Source organism: Empidonax traillii, unplaced genomic scaffold (genome assembly GCF_003031625.1).
Source record: "Empidonax traillii isolate 1590-97213 ecotype Southwest subspecies unplaced genomic scaffold, ASM303162v1 scaffold368:size764316, whole genome shotgun sequence".
NCBI lineage: Eukaryota > Metazoa > Chordata > Aves > Passeriformes > Tyrannidae > Empidonax > Empidonax traillii.
Window position 1 is genome coordinate 393,200 of NW_020955561.1, and position 25,358 is coordinate 418,557.

General features: G+C 36.3%; 1 protein-coding gene across 2 annotated transcripts in view; it reads left to right on the forward strand.

Annotated features, from left to right (window-relative positions):
* LOC114061886 (gamma-aminobutyric acid receptor subunit gamma-1) overlaps positions 1 to 21,973 on the forward strand; it is a 53,461-nt gene extending 31,488 nt beyond the window's left edge. Inside the window, exons 4-9 of one of the 2 annotated variants that reach the window (XM_027892791.1) lie at positions 8,688 to 8,908; positions 11,649 to 11,731; positions 12,952 to 13,089; positions 13,203 to 13,355; positions 16,328 to 16,539; positions 20,554 to 21,205. In XM_027892791.1, coding sequence (XP_027748592.1) covers positions 8,688 to 8,908; positions 11,649 to 11,731; positions 12,952 to 13,089; positions 13,203 to 13,355; positions 16,328 to 16,539; positions 20,554 to 20,601 — 855 coding nt within the window. In that variant the 3' untranslated portion in view covers positions 20,602 to 21,205. Of the gene's footprint in view, positions 1 to 8,687; positions 8,909 to 11,648; positions 11,732 to 12,951; positions 13,090 to 13,202; positions 13,356 to 16,327; positions 16,540 to 20,553; positions 21,206 to 21,241 lie in introns of those variants that run through there. The other variant, XM_027892790.1, reaches the window with a different exon arrangement.
* The last annotated feature ends 3,385 nt before the right edge of the window (positions 21,974 to 25,358 follow it).

A 25,358-nucleotide genomic window follows, 5' to 3' on the forward strand; every position in this document is an offset into this window, starting at 1 on the left:
TTAGAGAGATCTCAGATCTCTCTAGTTTCTGCTGCCATAGTTTCAACTTTTCATAGCAATTTCTCCCAAGCTGGCCTTCATGCTTGAAAGAAACTGTCTTTAAATGTCTGCAAAGCCATTTCATTGTTTGCCATCATGTTTCTGTTTAAATTTACTTTTCTTTTTTTCTTTTTTTTTTTTTTTTTTTTTTTTTTTTTTTTTTTTTTTTTTTTTTTTTTTTTTTTTTTTTTTTTTTTTTTTCTTTTTCTTTCTGTGAAGGTTACAAAATATTGCAAAGAGCTAAGCTTGTGTTGTGGTAAAATCACTACTTGTAATTATGCCCCTCTTGACTTCCCAAATCTTGTTAATATCTTTTATGTTAAATTCAAACCTCCTTGCTCCTTGCAGAGGTTGTCTGTCCTGTAGAAGGAGTATTGAGTGCCTGCACAGTTCAGTTGTGATCTGAGATGATTTAAATCTCACTCTCAAGAGTGATGTTAAGGTATGTATCACATAGCACTTCACTGAGAAGGCAAAGGTATTTACTAGTGCTAAAGCTAACCGGAACACCACCCAGATCCTCCTTTTCACCCCAAAGCTGCAAAGACTGCTTGACTGTTCTGTTGTACAGTTTATTGTTACTTCCTACATCCTCTCCAAATACATTCTGTCTTCTGCTGTGTTGTCTCCCTTGTGTCTGCAGCTGAGACAAACTGCATTTAATTCTGTGTCTTGTACCTCTTATCTCTCTGTCAGCTAGAAGATGAATATTTTGAAGAACATTACATACCTCTTCTTTGTTAATAATTCCTTATCTGTCTGTCTATATGGAAATATGTTGTGCTGCCTTCCAATTGTGGAAGTAATTCTGCTGAGCTAGATTTGAACTGAGTTTTTGGGGAAAAAAGGCAGGGAATGTGTTTGGATTGTTGCAGTCATAACAGCTTATTGCAATAGAGGCTGACTTTGACAGTGGCTCTTACCACAGAGTTTTTAATGGCAGCCTGAGCTGCTGTGCACCAGAGGAAAGCTGCTGTCATTCATTGGCCCCTGGAAGGGCTGGTGCCAGGATCTGTACTGACACTGCAAAACCTCATTCTCTGTTAAAAGCCAGGCAGCTACAGCAGGATTTTTCATCTCACAATGCATATTATAGGAATTTCATTTTACTGATAGAGGAATGGTCCGGATGCCTTTTCCTGCAACAGCACCTTCAAGCTCTTTATGAAGGAAGCAAACCTACCCCTGGAAAGAGTGTTGCCTTACTTCATTGGTCATAGGGGTGACAGCATTGACAAAAGAGCTATTAAGAAATGAAATATTCTTTCTCTAGTAAGTGAATGCAACTTCACTGCCTGTTAATCTTGGCCTTCATTTTATTCTGCTGTTGCACACTTTTAAATTTCACTATGTCTTATACATCCGGGTGTTTATTTCAACCACTCTGGAGATTGCACATTTAAAACACTCTTTCTTGGACTGTTTTGAAGTTTGTCATTCACCAGCATATAGTAAGTGCTGATGGAGATTTTGCCTTTCCGTATAACAGTAATGCCTCCGTTGTAGAGAGTGATTCCCACAACAGGTTGTGCTCTTGCAACCAATAAGTAAATAGAGGCTCTTCTTAGGAAGTTCTTGACACGTGTCTGTGCTCTTATATATTCAGTGTAGCAGATGATTGATATTGGGAGCAGATTACTGCCTCATCAACCAGGAAGCCAAAATGACAGGTTTGCTGTATTTCATGTAGCATCATGTATCTTACAGGAGTTGAAGAGTAGAAGTCAAACCCAGTTAAGTCTGTTTGCCATCAGTGTTGTGATTTTGTACCACAGCAGGAAAACCATTTAAAGTAAAGACAAGACAAAACCTAACAGTAACTGTGCAATTGATCTTGCTTTGAAAATAGTTGCGCCATACCGAATGGTGAAGTATTGTGTTTGAAACTTTATAGTTAATTTATGAAGAGAAAAGGTAGAAAGCCATGTATGCTTGAGTAATGCACAGCTTTGTTGTTAAAGTTGTTTGTGAGTCCAATTTTTACTGCTCGAGTCTCTCTAATTACAGGAAGCTAGATGTAGCTGCTGAATTTAGAAAGTACAGTTAAAGGAGCTGGTGAATCAGTATTGACAATCTCAAAGCCAAACCCTTAATCCCTACCAGTATTCACTCCAGGGTTTTTAATATATATATATGTTTGTGTGTATATATACATCTACTTTTTTGTGGGTTTTTATTTTTTTTTTGTTCTGAGTTCTCTTCTCTGATTCTTTCTGTAATTTAATGTTTGATTGTGAGAAGCAGTGGCTGAGAAATTCAATTTTCAATTTAAGAGCAAACCAAAACATTTTTTTATAATTTTTACCATGAGAATGCATGTGACATGAGGTTATGTATAGAACTTATCTGCTTACTCTCCTTATGCTTTCTTCAAATGGCCAAAATCTAAGCTGATGAAATAAAAGAGTAGATTTTTCTGAAGTGCTTGAGTTACTTTTCAAGCTCCTCTTTTCCCTATTGGCAAGATTTAATTATAGTTTCTAATCCACAAAGCATTTAAGTAAATCTTGCCTTTTATTCATATTGTTTGCATCTGTCACTTTGCATATTCAAATTAAGGACTAGATAAGCACAGATGCCAAATTATGATGTGAAGAGTGACAGATTTTTTTCTGTATTATGACTATGTAAGTCTTGCTGTACTCACCTTCTGTAGAAATGATTTTCCATGTTTCCACTTACCCTGTGCATATGTTCTCATAACATTCTCCAGTGTGATTATCTGCACAGTCATGACAATCTGACTGATTAAAAGACTCTGGAAGCAGATACTGTGCACTTCTGTTCACTGCATTTCCTGCAGCCCTCACCTTTTCTATGGCTGTAATATCATTAATGCAATATTACCGTTACATGTCAGAATCTTTGTGATTTGTTAGATCTTTTATATCTTGCCCAAGGTCACTAAGTTCAGACTGCTCTAGTGAGCAAACTAAAATGGTTTACCAAACCAAGAAATTTTACTTTTCCTTTGGTCTCATCCATGGGGATCAAGTTCTGAAACCATTGTTGACCCTGAAGCAGATCAAAAATCTTTTTAAAATAACCCACCAGCAAGAGTAGCCACATTTTATAAATTTTTTTAAGAGTAGTTATATATCAAAGATAGGTTAATTATTTTAACAAATTTCTTAAAAACCCTCATTGATGTCCAGAGATATTTGGGTGAGGGGAAAAGGGAAAGGTTACGAGTATTTATTGGCAGCACACTGGCAAGATGAAGATAAGTTGGCTAATGCTTGGTGCTTTATTTGGTGCTTCTCTTAGCATATGGTTACCAGTTCTGTCTATGAATTTCTTTGTTGTTAAAACCTCTTAATCAGCATACTAAACTGTGGCTTTGCTATTAAATCACATCTCTTATTGTCGAAATATATAGGTTGGTAGAACTCTTTCTTTAGTTTCCCCTTCTTCATTTTTTTTTCTTAAAAATTCCCTGCCTCACTGGCATTGTATTCCAGTTTAAGGAATTAGAATACTGAACAGAGTGATAAAATAGCTGACTAAAGTGAAGTCATGTCATATTTGGTAATTGAACTGTGTTGATAGGGGCTCCATATGAAGTAGATTTCTGAATTAGCACGTGACATTACAGAAAACTGGAGGTGTCCTTCAGGTAAAATTTTGAATCAGAAAGAAAAGGAGGGGTGGGTTTCTGAGAAAAGATGAAATGACTGACGTATGTATTTATTAATTTTTCACCAAAATTCACTGATAGTGAACTTTATTGACGGTCTGTGGTTTGTAACACAACTTTTCAGTTGTGAGTTTGGTTTTGGGACTCTTCCTTGGTTTTGTGTTTAGCACCACAAAACTAGGCTACCTTTTCCTGTTCTCAAACAAATTGTGATGCAGTTAACATAATCCAGGTAACAATTTAGCTACTTGTTACTTGACTTCTCCGTAGTTTTTTATTGTGGAATATCAAATCAGTTGTGGGACTGTCAGGCAAAATATCCAAGAAATTTTTTCCTGCATTGTTAGATTTTTCCCACCCTTATAGATATTGGAATTTGTGTGATGTGGTTTGTACTGATAAAAAATCATGTTAGATGGTATTTGCCTTATTTTCTTTCACAGCTTTCCAGTAAAAAAAAAAAAAATAAATCCACTGACCTGCTCAAGTCTGACTCTAATTGGACTGTGCATGACAATGAAACATGTCAAGGATTCCATTTATTCCCCTACAGCAGCTGCTCCTACTTTATTTGAAGTAATTGCTCTTATTTATTAAATGACTTTCATTCAGACTATGACTGTTTGTCAATAGTCACAGTTTGTTCGCTGCCTGGCCCTTTCTTTAGTGGTAATCTCTGATTAGTCACTCTGTTCCCAGCTTTTGGAGTATGATCTTTTACAGAGGAAAGAGATGGAGGAGGATTGCAGTTATCTGTAAATAATTAGGCAGGTGGGCACTTTATATCAGCTTTGCAAAAAAGGTTTTCAGCATACTAATCAAATGCCAAAAATGAGCTAATGTGTGCCATTGTTCATGAACCCCATGAGGCTAAATATGCAGAAGGATGCATTTTGTTATGGCTGTAACTAAGACAGCCATAGACTGATTCAATTTTTTCTGCATAGCTATTTTGTCATTAGTTTAATTTGAAAGAGGGAGTAATAAAACTAATTTTTATGGTTACACAGTGACATTAAATGGTGAGTTTTATGAAAGACTATTAGAAGTAGTGACAAGAATGTTAACCTAAATTTTGTAAGAAAAAGGGAAAACAAATAGTTAGAAAGATTTGTTGAACTAAACATTGTATAAATCTGTTAGCTTTTGTGCTTACTTATACAGTTTTTATAAAAAAGATAGGACTTTTATTCATCTCATTTTAGAAACAAAGTACTCCCAGAAAAGACAGCACTGAGATTTTTCTACCTAATTTTCAACAAATTGTAGGGACCCAGACATCCCCTTCTTATGGAAATATGAAATATTTTTCAGGAGATGCAAATTTCAGGGAATTCATTGCATGAATCCATAAAATCTGAAAATATCAGACCCATTTCAAAAGTAGATTTTCAGAAAGAATCTATCATTCTTAATAATTCTTCTAGCTTAGTTTCCCTTTCAGGTTATTGTACTCTATACTGTCACAGCAGCGTGCTGCCAGACTCTTAGTTTGATTATCCTTTTTGTTTTTGCCCGTGCTTGGTGACTACTTGGAGGTGTCTCCTGCAGGAAAAAATGTGTTTGGAAAAGAGACTAATAAACATGAGTCCCATTATCATGTCTTGCATGATACTGATATGTGGCAATGGATTTACCCTATGTAGGATGGAAGAAGTCCTGTCAGAGATGGACTGGTGAAGGACAAGAAGAAACCAGCTCAAATGTTATAGAAACAGAAGTTTTTAATGTTTAAACAGACCTTAAAATGGCTTTTCTGTATTTTTGCAAAGTCACTCCTTCTCCTTCCCGACACCCCCTGTAAAGAACCCTTATGCAGGAATGTCCTGGGAAGATCTCCTTAGGTCTTCTCATTGGTAACTGGTTCTTTTCTAATCCCCCTGAAAGCCATATAAGCCCCCATCCCCAATAAACTTCCTCTTTCACCCATCCCTCAGCGTGGTTTGTGTGAGCTTCTTATGGGCTCATAGAGCCACAGCTAGGGGACTGCTGGGAGAGCATTCCACCTCCAGAGAATGGTTTAACACCCAAGACCTGAAGGTGCCCCCTCCAAATCAGCCATCGTACTGATACTCTACAGCGTTAGTACTTGTATTTACTTGGACAGGATGCTAAAGCTCACTTGAGTGAAAGATAGTATAGATTTAATGGGTTAAAAAGATGATCCCATGTGAGATGCATTGTGAGAAGAATATATGCCACCTCAGGATATATTATGGACTCTCAAAGACAAGGAGATTTCAGGGAGACAGGCTAAATAGGTATGCTGAGGAAGTAGATAGTAAAGTCCATCAAGGCAGATGTTAGAAGTGGAATAAATGTTCTTGGAAGAAATCAGAGATCACTGTCTCTGGATCCTTGCTGAAGAGTGGGGTGAACTGCTGCTGCCACTCACTGTGAGGCTGCACTTCTGTATCTTTCAGATGGGATGAGTGGTAGGATTATGCCTGTCTCCAGAGGGAGAAGGAGATGTCTCGTTGCAGAAGTGTGAACTTATGAATCGAGGACAACGCTTTTCAGATATGTCTCAAGAGGATAGCACTTAGACATCTTGTTATACATTCAGCAACACACTTGAAAACCAGTAGTAACAAATTTTATGATATTAAACTATTGGGTATTAGATTATTTTTGAACAGTTGTATCAAGAAGACTTGAAGTTTGTTGTTGTTTCATTTTTTTTCCCAAAGTTTTCTAAACAGGTCTTCTAATACATGGCATGCTGGTTTCAACTGGAATAGAGTTGTTTTTTTCCTTAGTAGCCGGTGCAGTGCTGTGTTTTGGATTTAATAGGATAAAAACTTGCACATCTAATATGGAAGGGTAAAAGAATACAAGCATCTGGGTCTGCTGATACTATTCCGTTGTTTTGTGTGTTCAAAATAATCTGTAAAGTCCTCTTCCTTTTCTATCTTAATTTATTAGGATGGTTGGTATTCTAGAACAACCTGTGTTTTCTTGCTCTGGGCAGATTTGACTGTAATGACACTTTGATAATTTTTCTCAAACAAAGCAGTGCTACTGTGAAGAGGCTGCTTAGAATAGCACCTTCAAACTCAGTCTTCACTTTTCATACATTTGGTTGTGTCTGTTGATTTCACTCGCTGACTTCTTTTGTTTCTACTATTTGCACTGTAAAGGCAACACATAAATCTTTGTTCATTCTGTTCCATTTAAGCCCATTAAAACACTTCTCTGGTGCACTGCCTTGGGCTCTCCTTTGTACTACAGCAAGGCAGGTTTTCTTTCCCATTGCAACCACTACAGAAGAGCACAGAAAGATGAATTTTAAGGTTGAGCAGGTACAGCGTTTTCACAGGTGTCTTGAATGCTGTTTACAGAAACAGGGAAAAAAAAAATCAAGGACTTGTTTTGAGCTGCAGAATCTTCCCCTGATGGCAATGACTCTCAAGAAATATGCAGTTTTAGAGCGAGGTCACCTCTAAAACGCATTTTTAATTAGTCCTTTTGTTCTCTCTGTCCCTCCACTTTTTGCCTCATACATTAGTTATTCATAACCTTTGAAACTCACTCAGTTACCACAGTCCAGGTGCTAATTCATCTGCTATACATCACAGAGTGAGAGTAAGCCTCCCTCTAGCATATACCTGCTCTTCACCCATCCAAAGAGGTGGGAAAATTAGGAGAGATTGAGGTAATCCTGGAATATCTGCCTTGGCACTTCTGGAAAACTAGCTGCCAAATTTCACAAACTTTCCTCATGGGTGGTATTAGTTCCAGAAATTAGTGAGAAGTCTGTAACTTGTACAGTTGGCTGCTGCAATTGTTTAAAAGTAAAATGGACACAACCCCCCACTCCAACTAATGAAGCCATCTGCTTTTATTTAGAAACAGAACTGTCTGACTGCACCATGCATTTTTATTGATCAAGTAAACTGGTAGTGCCTCCTTTGGCTCAAGCAAGAGTGTGAACACCATCTCTTCCTCCCACTCCTTTGTCCACTCATCCCATAACTGAGAGGTGAACAACCAACACCAAGTGTCTAAGTCTGGTCTCCAGCTCTTTTTCCCTGCAAGGGAGCTGCTGAGCTGCTCATTAAAGACCTCATGGGGCAGCTGTGCAGGAAAGGTTACATCTGCCACCAAGTAGAGAGACTGTTGCCCTTAAGGTTAGAGTCATGGTCTAGAGCTGAGAAAAATACAACAGAGAGCTGCTGCTTTGCCCCTGTGTTTGGAGTGCAGAAACAACTGGTTGGATTCATTGAAAAAAGAAATTTTTTTTGCATCTATAATGTTTATCTTACTCAAGTTTTACTGTGTCAAGAATTATTTTATTAAAAGCCTATGGTATTTCCTTTAATTTATTTATTTATTTATTGCCTTTCTTTTCTGGCCATAAATCTACTGAGTTTTCTATTATAGAGGAGTTTTCTTGAGTCTTTAATAAGCAAAGTGGAACTTCTTAATGGAAATTTCCTTCCTGATTATGATTATATATACTTTTGTCTGTATGTTAGTAGATACATGAGGAAGATGGTAGAAGATAGTTCCACAAATTGTGATGTTTACTTCCCACATATTCACGAATTCTTCATAATCTGAAATTTTTTGAAGGATCTTAAATTACGTCTTGTAAAGTTTGGGGGAAAACATAGAAAACTTGTTTGGTTTGCTTCTCTAGAGATGTAGAATTGCTGTCTTAACAAATATAGTCCAGCCCTGAAGAAGCAAGGTTGCCCTTAAATTTCTGTCCAGGGTCCCTGGAGGTGATTGCATTGTGTGGGAACATTCACACTACAATAACCTCCCGTCACATATCTTCTTCCTTAAGAAATCAATGTGTGTCAGGGGAGAGGAGGAAGGGACAGAAGGCTGTGTGCATCTTTTGTCAACCTGTAGTTTCTCAGTCTGTTTTACAGCCTGCTGTGTGCAAATGATAATACAAAAGAGAATAGAGGAACTGGCTTCAGACTTATATACAAAATATAAATAGTTGGCTTGCAGACTTTGGTAAATGTATACATAGATATGGTTGTTTCTCTGTTTTTAGGAATACACTATAGATATAATTTTTGCCCAGACTTGGTATGACAGTCGTCTAAAATTTAACAGCTCAATGAAGGTGCTTATGCTTAATAGCAATATGGTTGGAAAAATTTGGATTCCAGACACTTTCTTCCGGAACTCAAGGAAATCTGATGCTCACTGGATTACAACTCCAAATCGTTTGCTTCGAATCTGGAGTGATGGAAGAGTATTATACACTCTAAGGTGGGTGTTTTTTGTCTGGGTAGGAAAAAAAACAAACGAACTGTTATGACCAGGAATATGAAAATAATGAATATGAATCAAATTCCTGGCATCTCTTTTGTTATGGACCAGAATTCACAAGGAGTTAACTAAAGGAGAAAAAAAAAAGATTATTTGATCATGAAAAACATGAGATTTATAGTATTGAAATATATTGCCTAGATAATTGGGTAGAGACAATTGAAGGGGATAGCAAATTTTGATCTCACTCTTACTTTTGATCTCTCTCAGGGTTTTAAAAAAGATATTATATAGGGTATAGCACCAAGGTGATCTGTCACTAATATATTGTGCAAAACAATAAATTGTTTTGCAGACTTTCTGGTCTAAATAGTTTGTTATCTAATTTCCACCAAATTATATGCTGTAAGGAAAATATTAAATACTTTGGGTAATAAAAATCATAAGAAATTCAATTAAAACTAAGGCCTTAATCCTGCATATAATTCTTAACATGTTTTTACCCTTCTGTTCATCCAAATTAGGCATAAGCAAACATATTTGTGATCATTCTTGGCAAATGAGAGATGCTTGTGCTGGTTGGTTTTAAGCTTGCCATCTAGCTATCTGTACTGATCTTTGAGTCACTTTTCAAACAGTTCTTGAAAGGCTGTAGCTTACAGAAAACATTTTAGGGTCATCTATCAGTCTAATTTTTTTAAGTATGCCTAAAAAGTCTTTCAGTAAATGAGAAACTGATCAAGAAATAGTCCATTCAAAGGATGCCATAAATATGATTCTGCTCTTAAGAGTTTATTTATTTATTTAAACAAAAAGTGGCACCATTTAATTACATTCTTCTCAATCATTTGTGTTGTGTTCATATGCAGACTAGTTGTGTTGTATGAGCAATTTATAAAAGTCTTCTCTATCAGATGTAAGAAGAATTAGAATGTTTTAAAAGGATTCTCTTCAATGAATTTTTTTCGTAGTATGATTCATTTGGGGGCATACAGACATATCCGAAGGGCATTTTTTAAATGGTTTATTAGGTTGGTGTTTACAAAAGTCTCCAGAGAGCCTCTTCTGTTGACGTGCTATGTTTTTTTCCTTTTTCTAGCTAGTATTTGTAGAGTCATACTTGGACTTTATCCTTCCATTGTCTATTTAGTTTCAATGTACAATTTCTTCTAAAGAGGTTCAAAGTAACACAAAGCAATAAATAAATGCAAGCAAAAAAATCCTGTGAGCCCTCACAGAGCAATAGGTTAGAATCACTGTGGTAGAGTATGAGCTGTAAGGCACAATGAGCTCCTAAAAAAACAGCAGAACACGTTTTCACCCGGCACTGCAATGTGCAAACATCTGTATAGGTGAGGATACGTCCTGAATTTGGCCTAAGGCAGAACAACACTGAGAGGTTCATATGTTGCTTATTGAAGGAACTTTAATATGATCTGACAGTGCTCCAGGTTTGTGGGCTCCCCTTTTTTTACCTCGTTGGTAATTCAGAGAGCAGACGTGGTGAATCTGTTAATCAGCCTTACTGATCTGAGGGCAGCCCTTGGTCTGTCCATTGCACCCATCAGTGATTCCAGATTTAGCTGTGTTGCTTTTTTTCTTTTTGTTTTAGTGTTTGACTATCCAAATGTTGAAAATGGAAAGCAAATGCAATAAATGCATGTATCATAGCTGGCAAATTTTGAAAGCCTCTTCAGAGCAATGCAAGTATTTTGCTTAGAAATGTAGGGAATGGTTTTTCTTTCTCTCCCCTTGCCCAGTGTATATTAAGAAATACACTTTCCTCTATAAATCTCTTTTGGTTAGGTCCTAGTGGCACTTCCTGTAGAATAAATACTTTGTTCAGAGACTTACAAAACTTTCTGGCAGCATGTCACAGAATCTTCCTTTTCCCATCCTTTCTTATCTAGTATGTAAGCATTATGTTAATTTTTAAAGTTCATTTTAGAAGACATTCTGAATTTCTACATAGTGTAACCAACAAAGAAGGAGGTATTTTAAATACAAGTAAGCCAGTTTGGAGTCTAGCCCCTTACTTCAACTTCCTAGGGAAAGATAACAGAGCTGGGTTTTACACTGATTGTTTGGAAGTCCTGCAGAAATCCATGAAAGCATTTTCAAAAGCAGCAAGTGATTCAGTTGACACAATCGTGAGTCCCAAACCACCTCTAAAATGTTTATAAGTTGTGAATGAATGCCTAAGACATTAAATGAGTAGAAACATCAAGTCTGTTCTTTCCTATCCATACTACTGTCATCACCAGAGCTGCTTCCATGAGTATAGAACAAGCTCAAGAGTGTCCCCACCTTTTTTTCTCTTATATATAGCCACCAGATGCAATGATGTAAAATATAATTTGAGTCCACAAGTGCATTCTACAGAAACTTCATTTATTTGCTATCATAAACTCCTCTTCTTCCCCTGTCTTCAGACCCTCCTTTTTATCCCCTATTTCTGGTGGAGCTGAGAGCTGCCCCCGAATCAATTGAAAATTTTGAAATGGCTTGAAATACCAGTTGAAACAATGCAGATCCTAAGTTGCATGTGATAATAGTTCTTGTTATTTTGTTCTTTGGTGGTGATGCTGGATGTGTTTTTGTTGATACACAGTAAGCTATTCATAACATCCATTAACTGGCAAAATTTATTTCTGTTCATGTTCTTTACTATGTAGTCTGAAGTTTCTGAATGCTTGAAGATAACCTTTTTTCTTTTTTTACTCCTTCCTTCTCTAACTAGGCTGACAATTAATGCTGAATGTTATCTTCAGCTTCATAATTTTCCTATGGATGAACACTCCTGTCCTCTGGAGTTTTCAAGCTGTAGGTGGTAAAATACTTTTTTCTCTTTACATTCAGGCTTTAAATTTCCTTGAATTCTGGCATTAGGAGAGTAAATATTTACTTTTTAAAGCCTTGCAGTGAAGGAAAGAACGGATCCATTCATGTTTTGGTTAGATTTATTGCATTATTTAATGCAAGAATAAAGGAGTTGAATTACAAGCATTTTGTGCACCTTTAAAAATAATACTATTGCTTAGGAGTCTGATAGAATGCCCATTTCAGTTAATGGAAAAGCATTGCCCTGGAAGAACTGTGGTTTTTTCGCCTGCAAGGTTTGACAGTGTTGAATTAGTTCCATGTGGTACACTTAAAAGGAAAAATAAGATCTGTCTTCTTCAACCTGTTCCTGTAAATGCTTAATTAGTATAAGAAGTTCTTCTCCTTCCAGTGGGACTTATTTTATGTGAGCAAGAAACACAACTTTCAGGCTCCATTTTTTTGATATAAACTATATTAAAAAAAAAAAAAAATCCTAAGGGAATTGTGCTATTAAAATCACAGAATCCCTGAAGTTGGATAAGACCTCCAGGATCATCAAGTCTGACCTTTGACCAAACACCACCATGTCAACTAGACCACAGCACTAAGTGCCATGTCCAGTCATTTCTTGAACACCTCTGGGGATAGTGACTCTGCTACCTCCCTGAGCAACCTCTTCCAGTGCTTAACCACCTTCTCACTGAAGAGATTCTTCCTGATACCCAACCTGAACCTCCCCTGATGCAGCTTGGGGACATTTCCTCTTGTCCTGTGAGATGAGGCTGACATCCACCTTGCTACAACTTCTTTTCTGGAGGTCTTACCTGAGCCATCAATAGAATTTTGTCAAATTATATACTAAAGTGTCTGTCCTTTTAAGCTCTTTCTGATAATTTCATGATAATGTAAATTGCATTTGTATATTAATTTATAGTAATTATTCTGAACCAAGTTTTCATATTGGAGTTCAAGAATATCGTGTAGATATTTCTAAAACATTTGTATTTACATAGTTGTTTATCGATCATATCTTTAGCTAGGCTTAAAACTGAGGCCAGATGTTTTGTGGTTAAATTTTAAGTGTGTCAGGTGAACTACAAATTGTCTCTTATCCACGTTATGTATAGCCCTGGTTTAGTTTATAAGTAACTTCAGATATCACAAAACATGCTTTGGTATGTTCTGTGGCTAAATGTTTGATTTGTTTTGTTTTGTTCTAGATGGATATCCCAGAAATGAAATTGAATACAAATGGAAGAAAACCTCTGTGGAAGTGGCAGATCCAAAATACTGGAGATTGTATCAGTTTGCATTTGTAGGGTTACGAAACACAACTGAAATTTCTCATACCTTGTCTGGTAAGGCAAAGTGTTATTTTGTGCAAGATCTATATAGAACAAGACTAACAGATGTAGCCACAACTGAAAACCATATAAAATATAATGTAAATATTTTTATTTTTCATTTTTAGGTGACTATATTATTATGACAATCTTCTTTGATCTCAGCAGACGTATGGGATATTTTACTATTCAGACATACATTCCTTGTATACTCACAGTTGTTCTTTCATGGGTGTCATTTTGGATCAATAAGGATGCAGTTCCTGCAAGAACTTCTCTGGGTAAGAATATCTTTTTTCAGCCTTGAAGGGTCTGGTGCTCCCCAAAAATCTACAACATGGAGTAAATCAGCCATTGTTTATTCCCCTTCAATTTTTGACTCTTGGTCACTCTTTTTCTTGAACTGCAAGATTGGGAGTAGAAGAATCCTGCTATGGCTGCACAGCAGAGCTTAAGGAGGAAATGTTGAGCATGGAAATCCTGATCCAAGCTCTGTGGATCTGCTGTTGTTCACACAAATACATTTTTTCTCCTTTATGTTCTTTTTGTCACCACCAGGGACTGCAATATGGCACTTATCAGTCTGACAAGTATGACTAAACTTCACTCAGCGTCATGGAACAAATGATGTCATTACTATAAGAGTGTAAATTGTGAATATATGGTTTTGGTGGTGGATTTTTTTTTTATATTTTTTTTTATATCTTTATATTTATTGGGTTTTTTTGTGTTGTTGTTGATGGTTTAATAATAGAAATGATTTGGTTATTCTTTTAAGCCCAGGATAGGACAGAAAGTTTGCAACCAGACTTGTACGTCACACAGCTAAGCATATAACACATAAAAACTGACTCACTGTCCTGGTTTTACTACTGACAGTACTGAAGTGTGTTGCAAGTTCCAGTACAGAGACAATTCTGTGTTCCTGTCATCTTGGCTGACCTGCTTAGCATGGTGTCAGTCTCCTGAGTTTGACTGTTTAGGATTCCTGTGCAGCCTTAGAGAAAAGTTTTAGTCACCTCACAAATCACGATAGACGTGGTGCGTGGAGTGCACAGGACATGCACTAGCAACTTTGAGCTTAAAAGTGACAGATGCTTATAGTAAAACTGGTGACAGCAGTATGACCTATTTTGGGAGAAAGATCAAGAGCTGAGAGTGTATCTTAGGAAGTGAGAGATGTGAGTTAATTTTTCATCATCATTATGCATTACATCATTATTCATTTAACTCTGTAAACGTGCCATTCACACCTTATAGGATCATTTACTACCAGAGAGGTAGTGCTGCAAAGTTTAGTGAAGAGATCCCAAAGTCTTAAATAAATGAGTGAAATTACCTTTTGGTAGTTTTAGACCTTGATGTAGAAATCTCTTATCAGATTTCTTTGACTGACTAGTCGTTGGACATCATTATGGGTTCTGACTAGCTATAAGACACTAGATATAAAAGGAAAAAACTGTTGTACTGGTATTCTGCTAGTTCTGTATCCAGTTTGTTCTTTTTACAGAGTACGTTTTATATGCCATGAACCTAGAAAATTTGCCTTTGATGTCATGGTTAAGCTGAAGTTTTCAAGCTCTCACTTCAGCAGTACTAACCTTCATCTACTTGAGATGAACTACAAACGTTTGCAATGTCTTATTTACAGCTCCCTGCAGGTAACTGTGAGCTCCTTCTGTGTGAACATGCAAAAGCCACAGTTTGACAGATTCTGGGATGACTTTTCTCACGTGCAAATGTTCTGGTGAAGGAGAAAGAGAGTACTTGTCAAGTAGACACATTTTTATAGAAAAAGAGTGAGAAATTAAGGCAAGAAAAGCAAAACTAAGCAAGGTCTATTATGTAAGGTCTAAGTAGCTGTTGTGCTGTAGAAGGTTTGCTCCCTGTGACAGCCCCCATATATGCCTTTCACATGGCAGAGAGGACTGGGAAAATCCACATCTCTTTTTGTCCTCTCTGAAGAGACGCTGGTGCAGGGAACAGTGGGTGCAACTTTTCCCCTGGAGGCTGTGCCGGGGTCTGACACAATTAAAAGGCTTGGGCCTTTTTCTTCCATATATGTTGAAAGATCTTGGCAGATTATGGGTTCCCAAAGCTAAATATCTGAGATGATTAAAGGTATTTAGATATTTAAACATACAGAGAAATGTCTAATTGATTTCCAAAGTACCTAGTAGGAGTGAAGCACTTTTGAAGAACTCTGTAGCTATCTGTTTGCCCTTTTAGGTGTGTAATTTCACTAGGAAATCTGTTGCAAAATCACTACTGCCTTCCTGCTGCAGGAGTAGACCATAGCGACCACTGATTCCATGCTTTGATTTATAAGCCATAGACAGCCATAGACTGGTGTAATGCATTATTTTTTAATAATCCTGTGCATTTAAATAACAAATTTGTATGTTCAAGTATTGCTCTCCAAAGGAAAGGTCATATCCTAATTTTGGACTATGATGAAAAAGGCTTTGCAGTCACCTGAAAAATCAAATATAAGAACACAATATTAACACCTTACAAATGCTAAACCAGTGAAGAATGGTATAGCTGAGATTTTGAACATATTGTTATTAAGGCCAGCTGGTTCTTTTAATTAAATTGTATGCAAGTGAAGCAAGAAAAACATTTTCTATTACTTAAGGCAGAGTATTGAAAACATATCTATTAACTTAGAGTATGAGACCAGAAAGGCCATGAAGGTCATCTAATTTATCTACTACATGTCAGAAGCAAACAATTGGAAACATTTTTCATTTTTTCTTATGTTTACCAGAAGTTTGAAATCATTAAAAATTAATACACCTTTTTTTTTCTGAATGCATCCTTTTTTACGTTTAAATCTTTCAAGAGCTAAAGTTCCTTCTTGTGTTTGTAAAATGTGTGCTTATTTGTACCTGGTTTTCTATTGTATTTGTTTTATATGTACATTTTATGACAGATTTATAAAATTGCAAGAACTTTCGCAGTGTCACTGTTTATTCAGTGTATGTTGAACATAGAAGAGATTTAAAGGGAAGGTAAAATGTGCTGCCTTCTCTATGATCCCATGGTGGCTGCTGGATCCATAGGGATGGCTTCTTGCAATAGTATCGATGCATATGGGTGTAATCAGTGATGAACCCCGCTGTGGCTCAATTCCTATATGCCTCATCAATGAAGTAAGGGCTAATTTAATGATTTTTTTCTGACACTGTGATTGGATTACTTAGACATTTCCTCTTCCTGTCTTTTTTTCCTCTCTTTCTTTCTCAAACAGGCATCACAACAGTGCTGACCATGACAACGCTGAGTACAATTGCTAGGAAGTCACTGCCAAAGGTTTCCTATGTGACAGCAATGGACCTTTTTGTCTCAGTTTGTTTCATTTTTGTGTTTGCTGCCTTGATGGAATATGGCACCTTGCATTACTTTACCAGCAACAGAAAAGGGGACAAAGGAAAACAAAGGAAGGCAAAATCTAAGCCATCAGTAAGTTTAGTCAAATAAGAAAAAAAAAAACAACCACAGAATACTTCTTGTTGCAGCATTTATTTTGGACAAACTGGTTCTTAAGTAGAAAAGCTAATGTTCAAAGATAATTAACACTAATATTTATTTTGTCATTTCTTTACAGTTAGGGGCTTGTTCTTATTTTCTGTAAATAGTACTAGTGAGCAAAAGTTTTTAGATCGTTTCACTCTTATGTGAATGAGAACACATCAGCCTAACATGGAGAGTGTTTTGATGTAGTACTCCATGCCCTTACTTCCTTCCACTAGAGAAATTTTACCTTAACTCTTTTTAAATTTGCTTCCATGTTTCTTTCTGTTAACAAACATGTTAAATGAACTGTTAATGAAAAAGTTAAATGAACTTTCTGCTTTTACAAGTTGATGTTCATATAGTGTAAATTCCCACATGTCTCAAGATCAAGCATTATTCAGTTTTAAGAGGCCTTCTGTTTCTGTAGTAAGAATATTGGAATTTTCAATGAATCAATTGTTGGGAGCCAGTACAAATATTTAAAGGTAGTCCTTAAACTAAGAAAACATAGAGATAAGTCCATTAAATAGCTTACTCATTTGAACATTAGTCTTAATATATAAGGATTGATTATAGTCGTTTTATGGAAAGAATAAGAACAAGGACAATATTATAAAGTCCCCTTCCAGATCATTTCCATCAAAGGAAGCAGGAGCATAGCTGAATCATAATACCAGCTGATGAAAGTTGAATACCACCTGTGTAAGATGAAACAGAAATTGATATGAAATTACAGAAGCCAGGATATAGAAATACAAAACTCCTATTATGCTATATCCATTTTGCAACTCCTGCCAGGAAGAACTGGTGCACCCATTCTGAGCAGCACTGCCATGGGAGACTGTCTTATGGGTGCACTGAGGGGCTGCTAGGGCTTAATGCCAGGGAAATGAGAGCCCTTGGGTTTCATGGGGTGAGTTGATCCAAGTGAATTAGCTGTTTTTAGGACAAGGCAACTGGTGAAGGGTTAATACTGCCCTGTGCTGCCTTGATCAGACATTGCTGTGATCCTCAGGGAATCCAGCACAGGCAAGAGAACTGGAAAATGGAAACCTCAAACCTCCTTCCTGTTGGTAGAGACAAATGTGAGCACAATGGAAGGGGCAGAACAGAGGCTTTGGCGAGGGCCGCAGCTGAACAGTGAGGGTAAAAGGTAACAGAGGTTGAAGAATGTGGGGGCTTCCCAGTGCTAGCACAGCAGATTCAATTTCAGGTTGCTGTTGCAGTGAGGTCTTGACAGCACTCAGTGAACACAAAGCTGAATAGGTCTACTTTCAGCATGAACAACACAGAGAACAGGAAGATGGGAGGAAGGACTGGTTTACTCAGACCAGGGAGATATTAAAGATCAGCTGCTGACAAATCAAATGACATTGAAGTAGTTTGCAAGTACACTCATTTGAATGGAGTAACAACACTTTCCAGGACCTGTTCGCACATCAGCCATTTGTGCAATAATCTGCCAAGTGCTTTGATATTTTCAGTGCATATGAAAATTTAAAATGTAGAATTATGATGAGTTAGAAACTATGAAACTCACTGAATAAATAGCTGGAATTTGCACTAAGTTTGAAATTAGCAATATAATGCTCAAAATACTGTTCAGTTGTGTTTTACTGGGTTCTGAAAGCATGCTTTTTATTTCTAAGTAGTTGAGAAAGAAATCTTTTCACACAGAATACTTTAAACATGTTCCAGCATGTTATGGCTATAGGACCGTAATAGATAAAGAGATTACCCTAAAAAAAGAAGAATTTTTTAAACTTAATATACTTAGATGCAAGGATTCTAATTTGGTAAATAGGGAGATTTTGGTGATGTTTTATAAAAAACCATAAAATTTCTTGTTTCGAATAAATAAAGATACCATCTCATTAGTTAATGAGAAGTCATACAACTACAAATCCTTAACTTATTTTTTCTTTTTATTTCCCCCATTATTTTTGTCAAAGACTTCTATTACTTCTTTTTCTCTTGTAGTTTTGGGTATGTAAGTCAAAGAAACAATTTAATTTAAAAAGTCAGTTTAATTTCTTCTGAAAAGTTCTCATTTACAGGTGTTTTTTCCTTGGAAAACTTGCCTTGTATAGATCTTCTATTTCTACTGCAAAATGCAATAAAAGCCCATTATTCCATCGATTAATGCCAATAAGGCACAGTAAATGATCTTGTGAAAAAGTGAGATTTTACAAATGATTACAGCAGTTTTATCTTAGAGCATATGTTTTGGCATCATTCAAGAAAGGTAGTATGATTTGGCTTATGCAAATCCACATTAGTAAAGATAATGAGTTTGGGCAGGAAAGATTAAACTTAATTAGTTGTGAATCTTGTTCTGATCATCATTTCAGCTGAAGTGAATGCATCACCTTAGCTGATCTCCACAGACAATAGCTTTCTTTTGTACATGTATTAGTGTTATTGCAGAATAATTGGGGTTTGATCCTATCAGAAGGGATTATAAATGCTTGCCATGATACATGAAGTTTTATCTACAGTGTCAGTAGGCATGTACAAAAAAATCAGCATGTACTACTGTATCTACATATTGAGGGTGTTTTGATGGGTTTTTTTTAGTCTCTGCCAACGGGTATAAAATCCTTTTCTTGTGAGGTCTTTTTTCCTCTTTTCACTCACATTGCCTCTTCCTTAAACACATTTTATATATTTCCTGTAGGTAGTTGAGCCTATAACAGGACTATATCTGCCACTATCAAGCCACCTCTTCAAACCTGTAATTCAGTAGACACCTTCAGTCTGTGCTGGTGACATGAGCAATGAAAAGCAGTACTGTAATTTTTTCCTTCTTCTGTGGTGTTTCTGTGTTGGGGATTTCTGTTTTACCCCAGCTGTAGAAACAACTCATGCCACAAATCTTACATGGGCAGAACTAACAGTCAGAAAACTCTTGTAATGCCAGATTATGCATGAATCAGAATTAAGCATCTTTCCCTATTTATCGTCAATAGAATAATACTTTTTTTCAGTTAAAAAAATTGAACTTACTTTTTATGTTTTATAAAAGTAAGCCCTTTTTGCAATGCTTAAAATTCTATCCTAAAATTAGGATAGAAGCACACAATTCATGTTTGTTAGTATTGTCAGTATTTTATCATAACTGAAAAGAATAATGAGGTCCTTTAGGATGATAATTAGCTCCCTAGGTCATCATGTCTAATAAGTGTTGAAACAGCAGTCTGTGTGAAACTTTCTCTAGGAAAGACACTTACTAAATAAAGCTGTTTGAAAACATGGTGGATACTGCACTGCATTAACATTATCCCTTGGGATATTGGGTAAAATGCCCATGCAGCAATAGAAGGCCTCCTTAACAATGTACAGAGATCTGTGCACTAGCCTAACCTATTCCCGTGAAGTGGGACAGCAGATATGAAGTGTATCAAGAACCTAAATTATGTGGCTTCCCACTTTTCGTATTTTTTCATACGTTTGCATTGCCTATCATGTATAATTGGTTAAGAGAACTTATTCTTTACACTAAATACCAAGTTAGATCTTCTCCCTACATCCTTTTCCCACTGTATTTATTCCTTACATGACAAAATATGAAGATAGTAGAAAAGAGAAAGAAAGGGTAAGAGTAGTGTCAATGTAACCCCTCTCTTTGGTCTGAAGATTTTGGAAGAGATACCAAAGGTGGGGTGGGGAGTGGAGGAGGGAAGTTGAAAAGGCCATGAGATTTAGAAAGAAGAAAAAAAAAGGATGGAGAAAGAGAATGTCTTCTGAAACATTCAAGAAAACAAGGATGATGAGTAAACAACTGCGTAGAAACAAAATAATAAAAGAGGGAAAGGTAGATTGTGATAGTGGAAGTAAAAGGAAGATGAAAAGGCAAAAGTCACAAGAAAGGGAATAGCAGACACTGTATGTGCTAAGTAATAAGGCACACAGATTATTTTCTATGAGAATTATCAACATCTATTACACTGTTTTTGTTGGATTGCAAGAGGGTTGTTGTGCCCACAGAAAAATGAAAGTAAGAATTAAGAGCTTAACTAATCAGTTTCAGTGACTTGCATGGCATTCTCCTAAGGACTTGGGTCTTGGATTATGAAGGTGGGGGAATGTTGTTTAGGGATTTAACATCAGAGGGTTAGATGACATAGCCTGATATGTTTCAGTCTGTTAAACTTCACCACGAATGGTGTACCATTAGTTTTTTTCTGTTTGTGAAAATATAGTTTCCAGAAACATATCCAGTCTCATTTGGAAGATTCCAAATGATGGAAGGACTATCATTCCTTTGGTAGTGATGATTATAGACTACTTGTGGACTTGGTTGTGAGCCAGTTGTCAAGCAGTGACTGACTTCAAAATGTTTGTCTGTGTTGTATAGATGGGATCACCTGTGTCTATATAACTAATTATCTACCATTCACAAATTCCAGCACAACCCAGTTTTCACTGTGGCAGGTAAAAATCATTTATGATCTTTTGCCTTCACGATCTGATTATATACAGCAGTTCATAATTTGCTGTTTTCTTTAATACTAGAATTTCTGTATATTAGAATTTTTATATATTGTACTGAGGGTGATTATGATGCTGTGAAAAGCCTATGGAATTATTTAACATGAGGATAAAAATGCGCAATACTATATTTTTCTTTTTTTTTTTTTTCCTTAAGAAACCTCCTGCAATTGCTGTTCGACCTGGATCAACACTAATTCCAATTAATAACATTAATCATCTCCCTGAACATGACGATGATTATGGATATGAGTGCCTTGAAGGAAAAGACTGTGCTAGCTTCTTTTGTTGTTTTGAAGACTGCCGCACAGGATCTTGGCGAGAAGGAAGAATACACATACGTATTGCAAAAATTGACTCCTATTCTCGAATATTCTTTCCCACTGCCTTTGCGTTGTTTAATCTTGTTTATTGGATTGGCTATCTTTACCTATAAATTTCAGATTTGACAAACTCAGAAAAAAATTCTAATTGAATAGTCATTAATACTTTTAACTGAGCAATCAAAGATTAGAGCTGGTCCAAAATTACTCAAATTGTAATGCTTTAAAAACCTGAAACAATGAGAGGAAATATGATGATGTAGTCTCCCTCTTGTGATCAACTATAGAACTGATACTAGTATTTTGAGGAGAAAATTTAAAAATAAATATCCCTAAGATTTATCTTTCCTTAACACATGTGCACACAGTTTTTTTCAGCTCTAAGAAAATGCAGAGTCAAGAGGCTATGTTATTTAACTGGACAGTTCTACAGAAGCTTTCAGTTTTAATCCTTAATAATAATGCAGAAGGATTTTTGTAGCATCTCTTACACCTTTACAAAGAAAGCCTTAATAAAATGGGATTAGTTAGTCTCATCCATTTCATCCATAAGGTGGTGATTTTATTTCCCTTTTCAATCTGCAGTATTTCAAAAAGTATGAGTAAGTCACAATTAATCAACTCAGATTTATACTGAATGCAGATGTTAGAGTAGCAAGAAATGGATATATCAAAACACCCAAGGGTAATTCTGAGCTTGTCTTATCATGACTGTTGATAGAGGCTTTTGGCTTTCAGCCTTAGATTACATTTATGTCTGTGCTTCATCTACTGTTACTTCACGTTTGTGAGTTCCCCAAAGTTGTCCAAGAAGGCTACAACTTTAAAAAATTCTTACCCAGCTGCCATTGCTTGCTCATTTCATGGAAAACAGACTGGTGTCGGCTGAGATTCTGACATTAAACATAGCCCTTCTCATCCTCTCATTTATCTGATTCGTACTCAGTGCTGGAGAAAAAGTAATACCTCTACATTTGGTAGAATTTGTATCAGCAGAGTTTGGAAAACCTATAACAGTGCTGTAGTCACTGTAATCAAAACCACTGCTGTTAAATCTCCAGACCCAAGTTTGTAGTGTGTGCTCTGCTCCACTGTGCATATAGTATGATTTTGTAGATTCTGTTTGTTACTGCACAGGCTGCTCACTAAGCCAAAGCCAAGTGGTATTAATTTACTGAGCCTGTGGTATGGATTGCTGGGTAATTACCTTCTTAATATTTGTTTCTTTCTGATGGAAAAGTCATGTTAGGGAGAGGAAGTTAAAAGAATCCTTGTGCATTGCTGATCCTTCTCCAGGGATGCATCCTGCAAAAAAATCATAGGACCCATTGTTTTCATTATAGAAAAGTGCAGTCTTTTCTCCATTCTCAGAAAGAAACCAGTCTCAAGTGAGCTTGCAAAAATCACTGTAAAACGAAGATATGCATTAAGTAAAAGTCAGCATTACACCGAAGACCTTACAGATCTTTCAAGAGGATTAATGGGATTAGCATTTGGCTATAGGTAAGGATATTCAGTACTAAAGATAAAGACATGATTAATAGCTAAGAATAAAAAAATGTTACATGAAAAGCCCCCTCCCAATATTTCTGTTAAATGTGCTGCCTCCTCTGAATTTCTCAGAAAAGATTAATGTACATTTTTATTCTAGTTTGTACCAGGCATAATAAGATATGATATACAATACGCATTTCAGAGTTACTGTTGTGTTCAGCCCCAAAGTTTAATAGAGAATGCAAGACTGTGCAGTCATATTGGAAGGAAGTGTGAAAGAAGATAGAAGTTTACTAAAAAATATAAGAGCGGTTGAGAGAATCCGAAGGCCCACTGTCAAGGATGGCTGACATTATTTGTTGTGTGACCTTTCCAAGTACCAACTTCTGACTGTTAGACTAAGCGTAGAAATGTGGCATGATTATCAACACTGATTTGCTGGGTTTTAGAATCTCACTTTCAGAAAATGTTCAGTCCAATGGAAATTTGTCAGTTTTAATTCCATAATGTAGTTTGATGCTTTTTGACAGCACACTAAACACATCTTTCTGTAGGTGGGATGAATGTGGCATCAGCAGCATGTTGGATGTGTACTTGAAAAGCAGTCAGCTTGCTGTACAATAAAAGACACAGATTTTGTGAGCCCCTGAGTTTCATTAATTCACCTTTAAACAAAAGAAACTTGAAAGAACTTGGCACTTCACAAGAGGAAATACAAATTTCACAGCCTGCTCTCCTCTGGCACATCTAGTTAGCTTTTTCTATTCATGTGGTTGTCAGTTGCCAATCAGCCTCCAGTGACTGAACTGGAGAACAGAAAACATCCAGAATTGGCAAGGGATGGATAAGAAGTCTTTCATCTCTAATTTCTATGAAACAATGTAATGGAGTATTAAACCTATTGAATGTTATGGCTGTTTGGCTTATGGATACACTTGCTTCTGTCTGTTGACAAACTTTTATGTGTACTTCATTTGTTTCTGATGAAATAATTTGAGTTTGCCATAGTACTATGAGTGCAAACAGAAATGGGAACATAGTGAACTGTAACATGGCATGTAATAAATGTGTTATTTTAGTCCTATGTATTTTGTTTCTAATCAGCATGTAAGCACTTAATTCCAAGAAATATAAGTGATACTCAAAAAAATGGCAAGGAACAGACAGTATAATTACTTGGACCTAGATGCTACAATCATTTTTCAAACTTAACCAGATAAAAGGTTGTTTACTGTTAGCTGGGATCAAAGTATTTTGGAGTCATATTATTCTGACCATCATTGTGTAAGCACATGCTTAAACCTAGTTCTAGTCAGCAGTGTTATTAGACCAGAATTCAGAAAAGCAAGTGCTTATGTACTGTCATATAGAGTGATGCTACCGTGAATTGAGACCATTAACACATGCTTAATTTGCACTAATTTCAGTAATGAGTGTTCAGTAGCTTAAATAATTGAACACTAAGGATGTGAGCCAGAGCCTTTTTCAGTAAGAGATTTTCTCTCTGAAAGAGGGGTCTTAAGAGGAGAAATTGCCATAAAGGTAGAGAGGGGAAAAATTCTGGGGAAGCTGTTTTATACTGCACCTATCTTAGGCATCTCTTGAAATGTATTTATCAAAAAAGAGACTCTTCCTTGATATTTCTGTATTAGTGTTTACCACTTGTCTGTTTTAGCAGTGAGTACAGATCAGCGTGTTATTTTTTGGTAAGGTTCTGTCTATGATTGTACCTCACTGATCTGCAGTGCATGTCTTTCGTGTCTGAATGAATCTGTTTTTATGTAGTGGCAGTGCAACCAAAGCATGAGCTCTGGGTAACATATTTTATATTCACATGTTGATGTGCTTCAAAGACTTTAACCTTATCCAGTTTTCTGACATTCAGAGATATCGGATTGTGTAAGACTTTGAAGGAGAATCACCTCCAACATATTTTTTATAATTTTCTGTTGTTTATCTGGTATAGTAGTAAAACATCTGTTTAAAATTGATATATGACATGTGCTTTGTAATTTGTGAACACCTTTGACCTTACAATTGAAAACCCAACAGGAGGAGTCTGGATTTAAAGATCTATCTCCCTAAAGTAAAACATGTTTTACTTAATTGTATAAGTCATCATTTCAGTTTACTTTTTCCAAATAGCTGAGAACTAGTGCAAATACATTTTTTAAAAAAATGATTGCTAATGTAATAATTTTTTTAAATTGTAGTTTCAGTTATACATTAAATGTGATCTTTTATGTTTGTGAACTGTATTTTTTAGTCATTATAATAGATACAGAAAATAGAAACTAATGTAGAACTCCTCAGCTGAAAAACAAAAAGCCAGGGACTAGAAAGAATTACTGTGCTTCCATTCCTGAAAAAGCTCAGTGGATGTCCACGTGCCTCAGTGAATGTGCTGGCAGGGGGAGAAACTGACTTAAAGGGAGAGGTAGAATAGTCTCCAGGCTG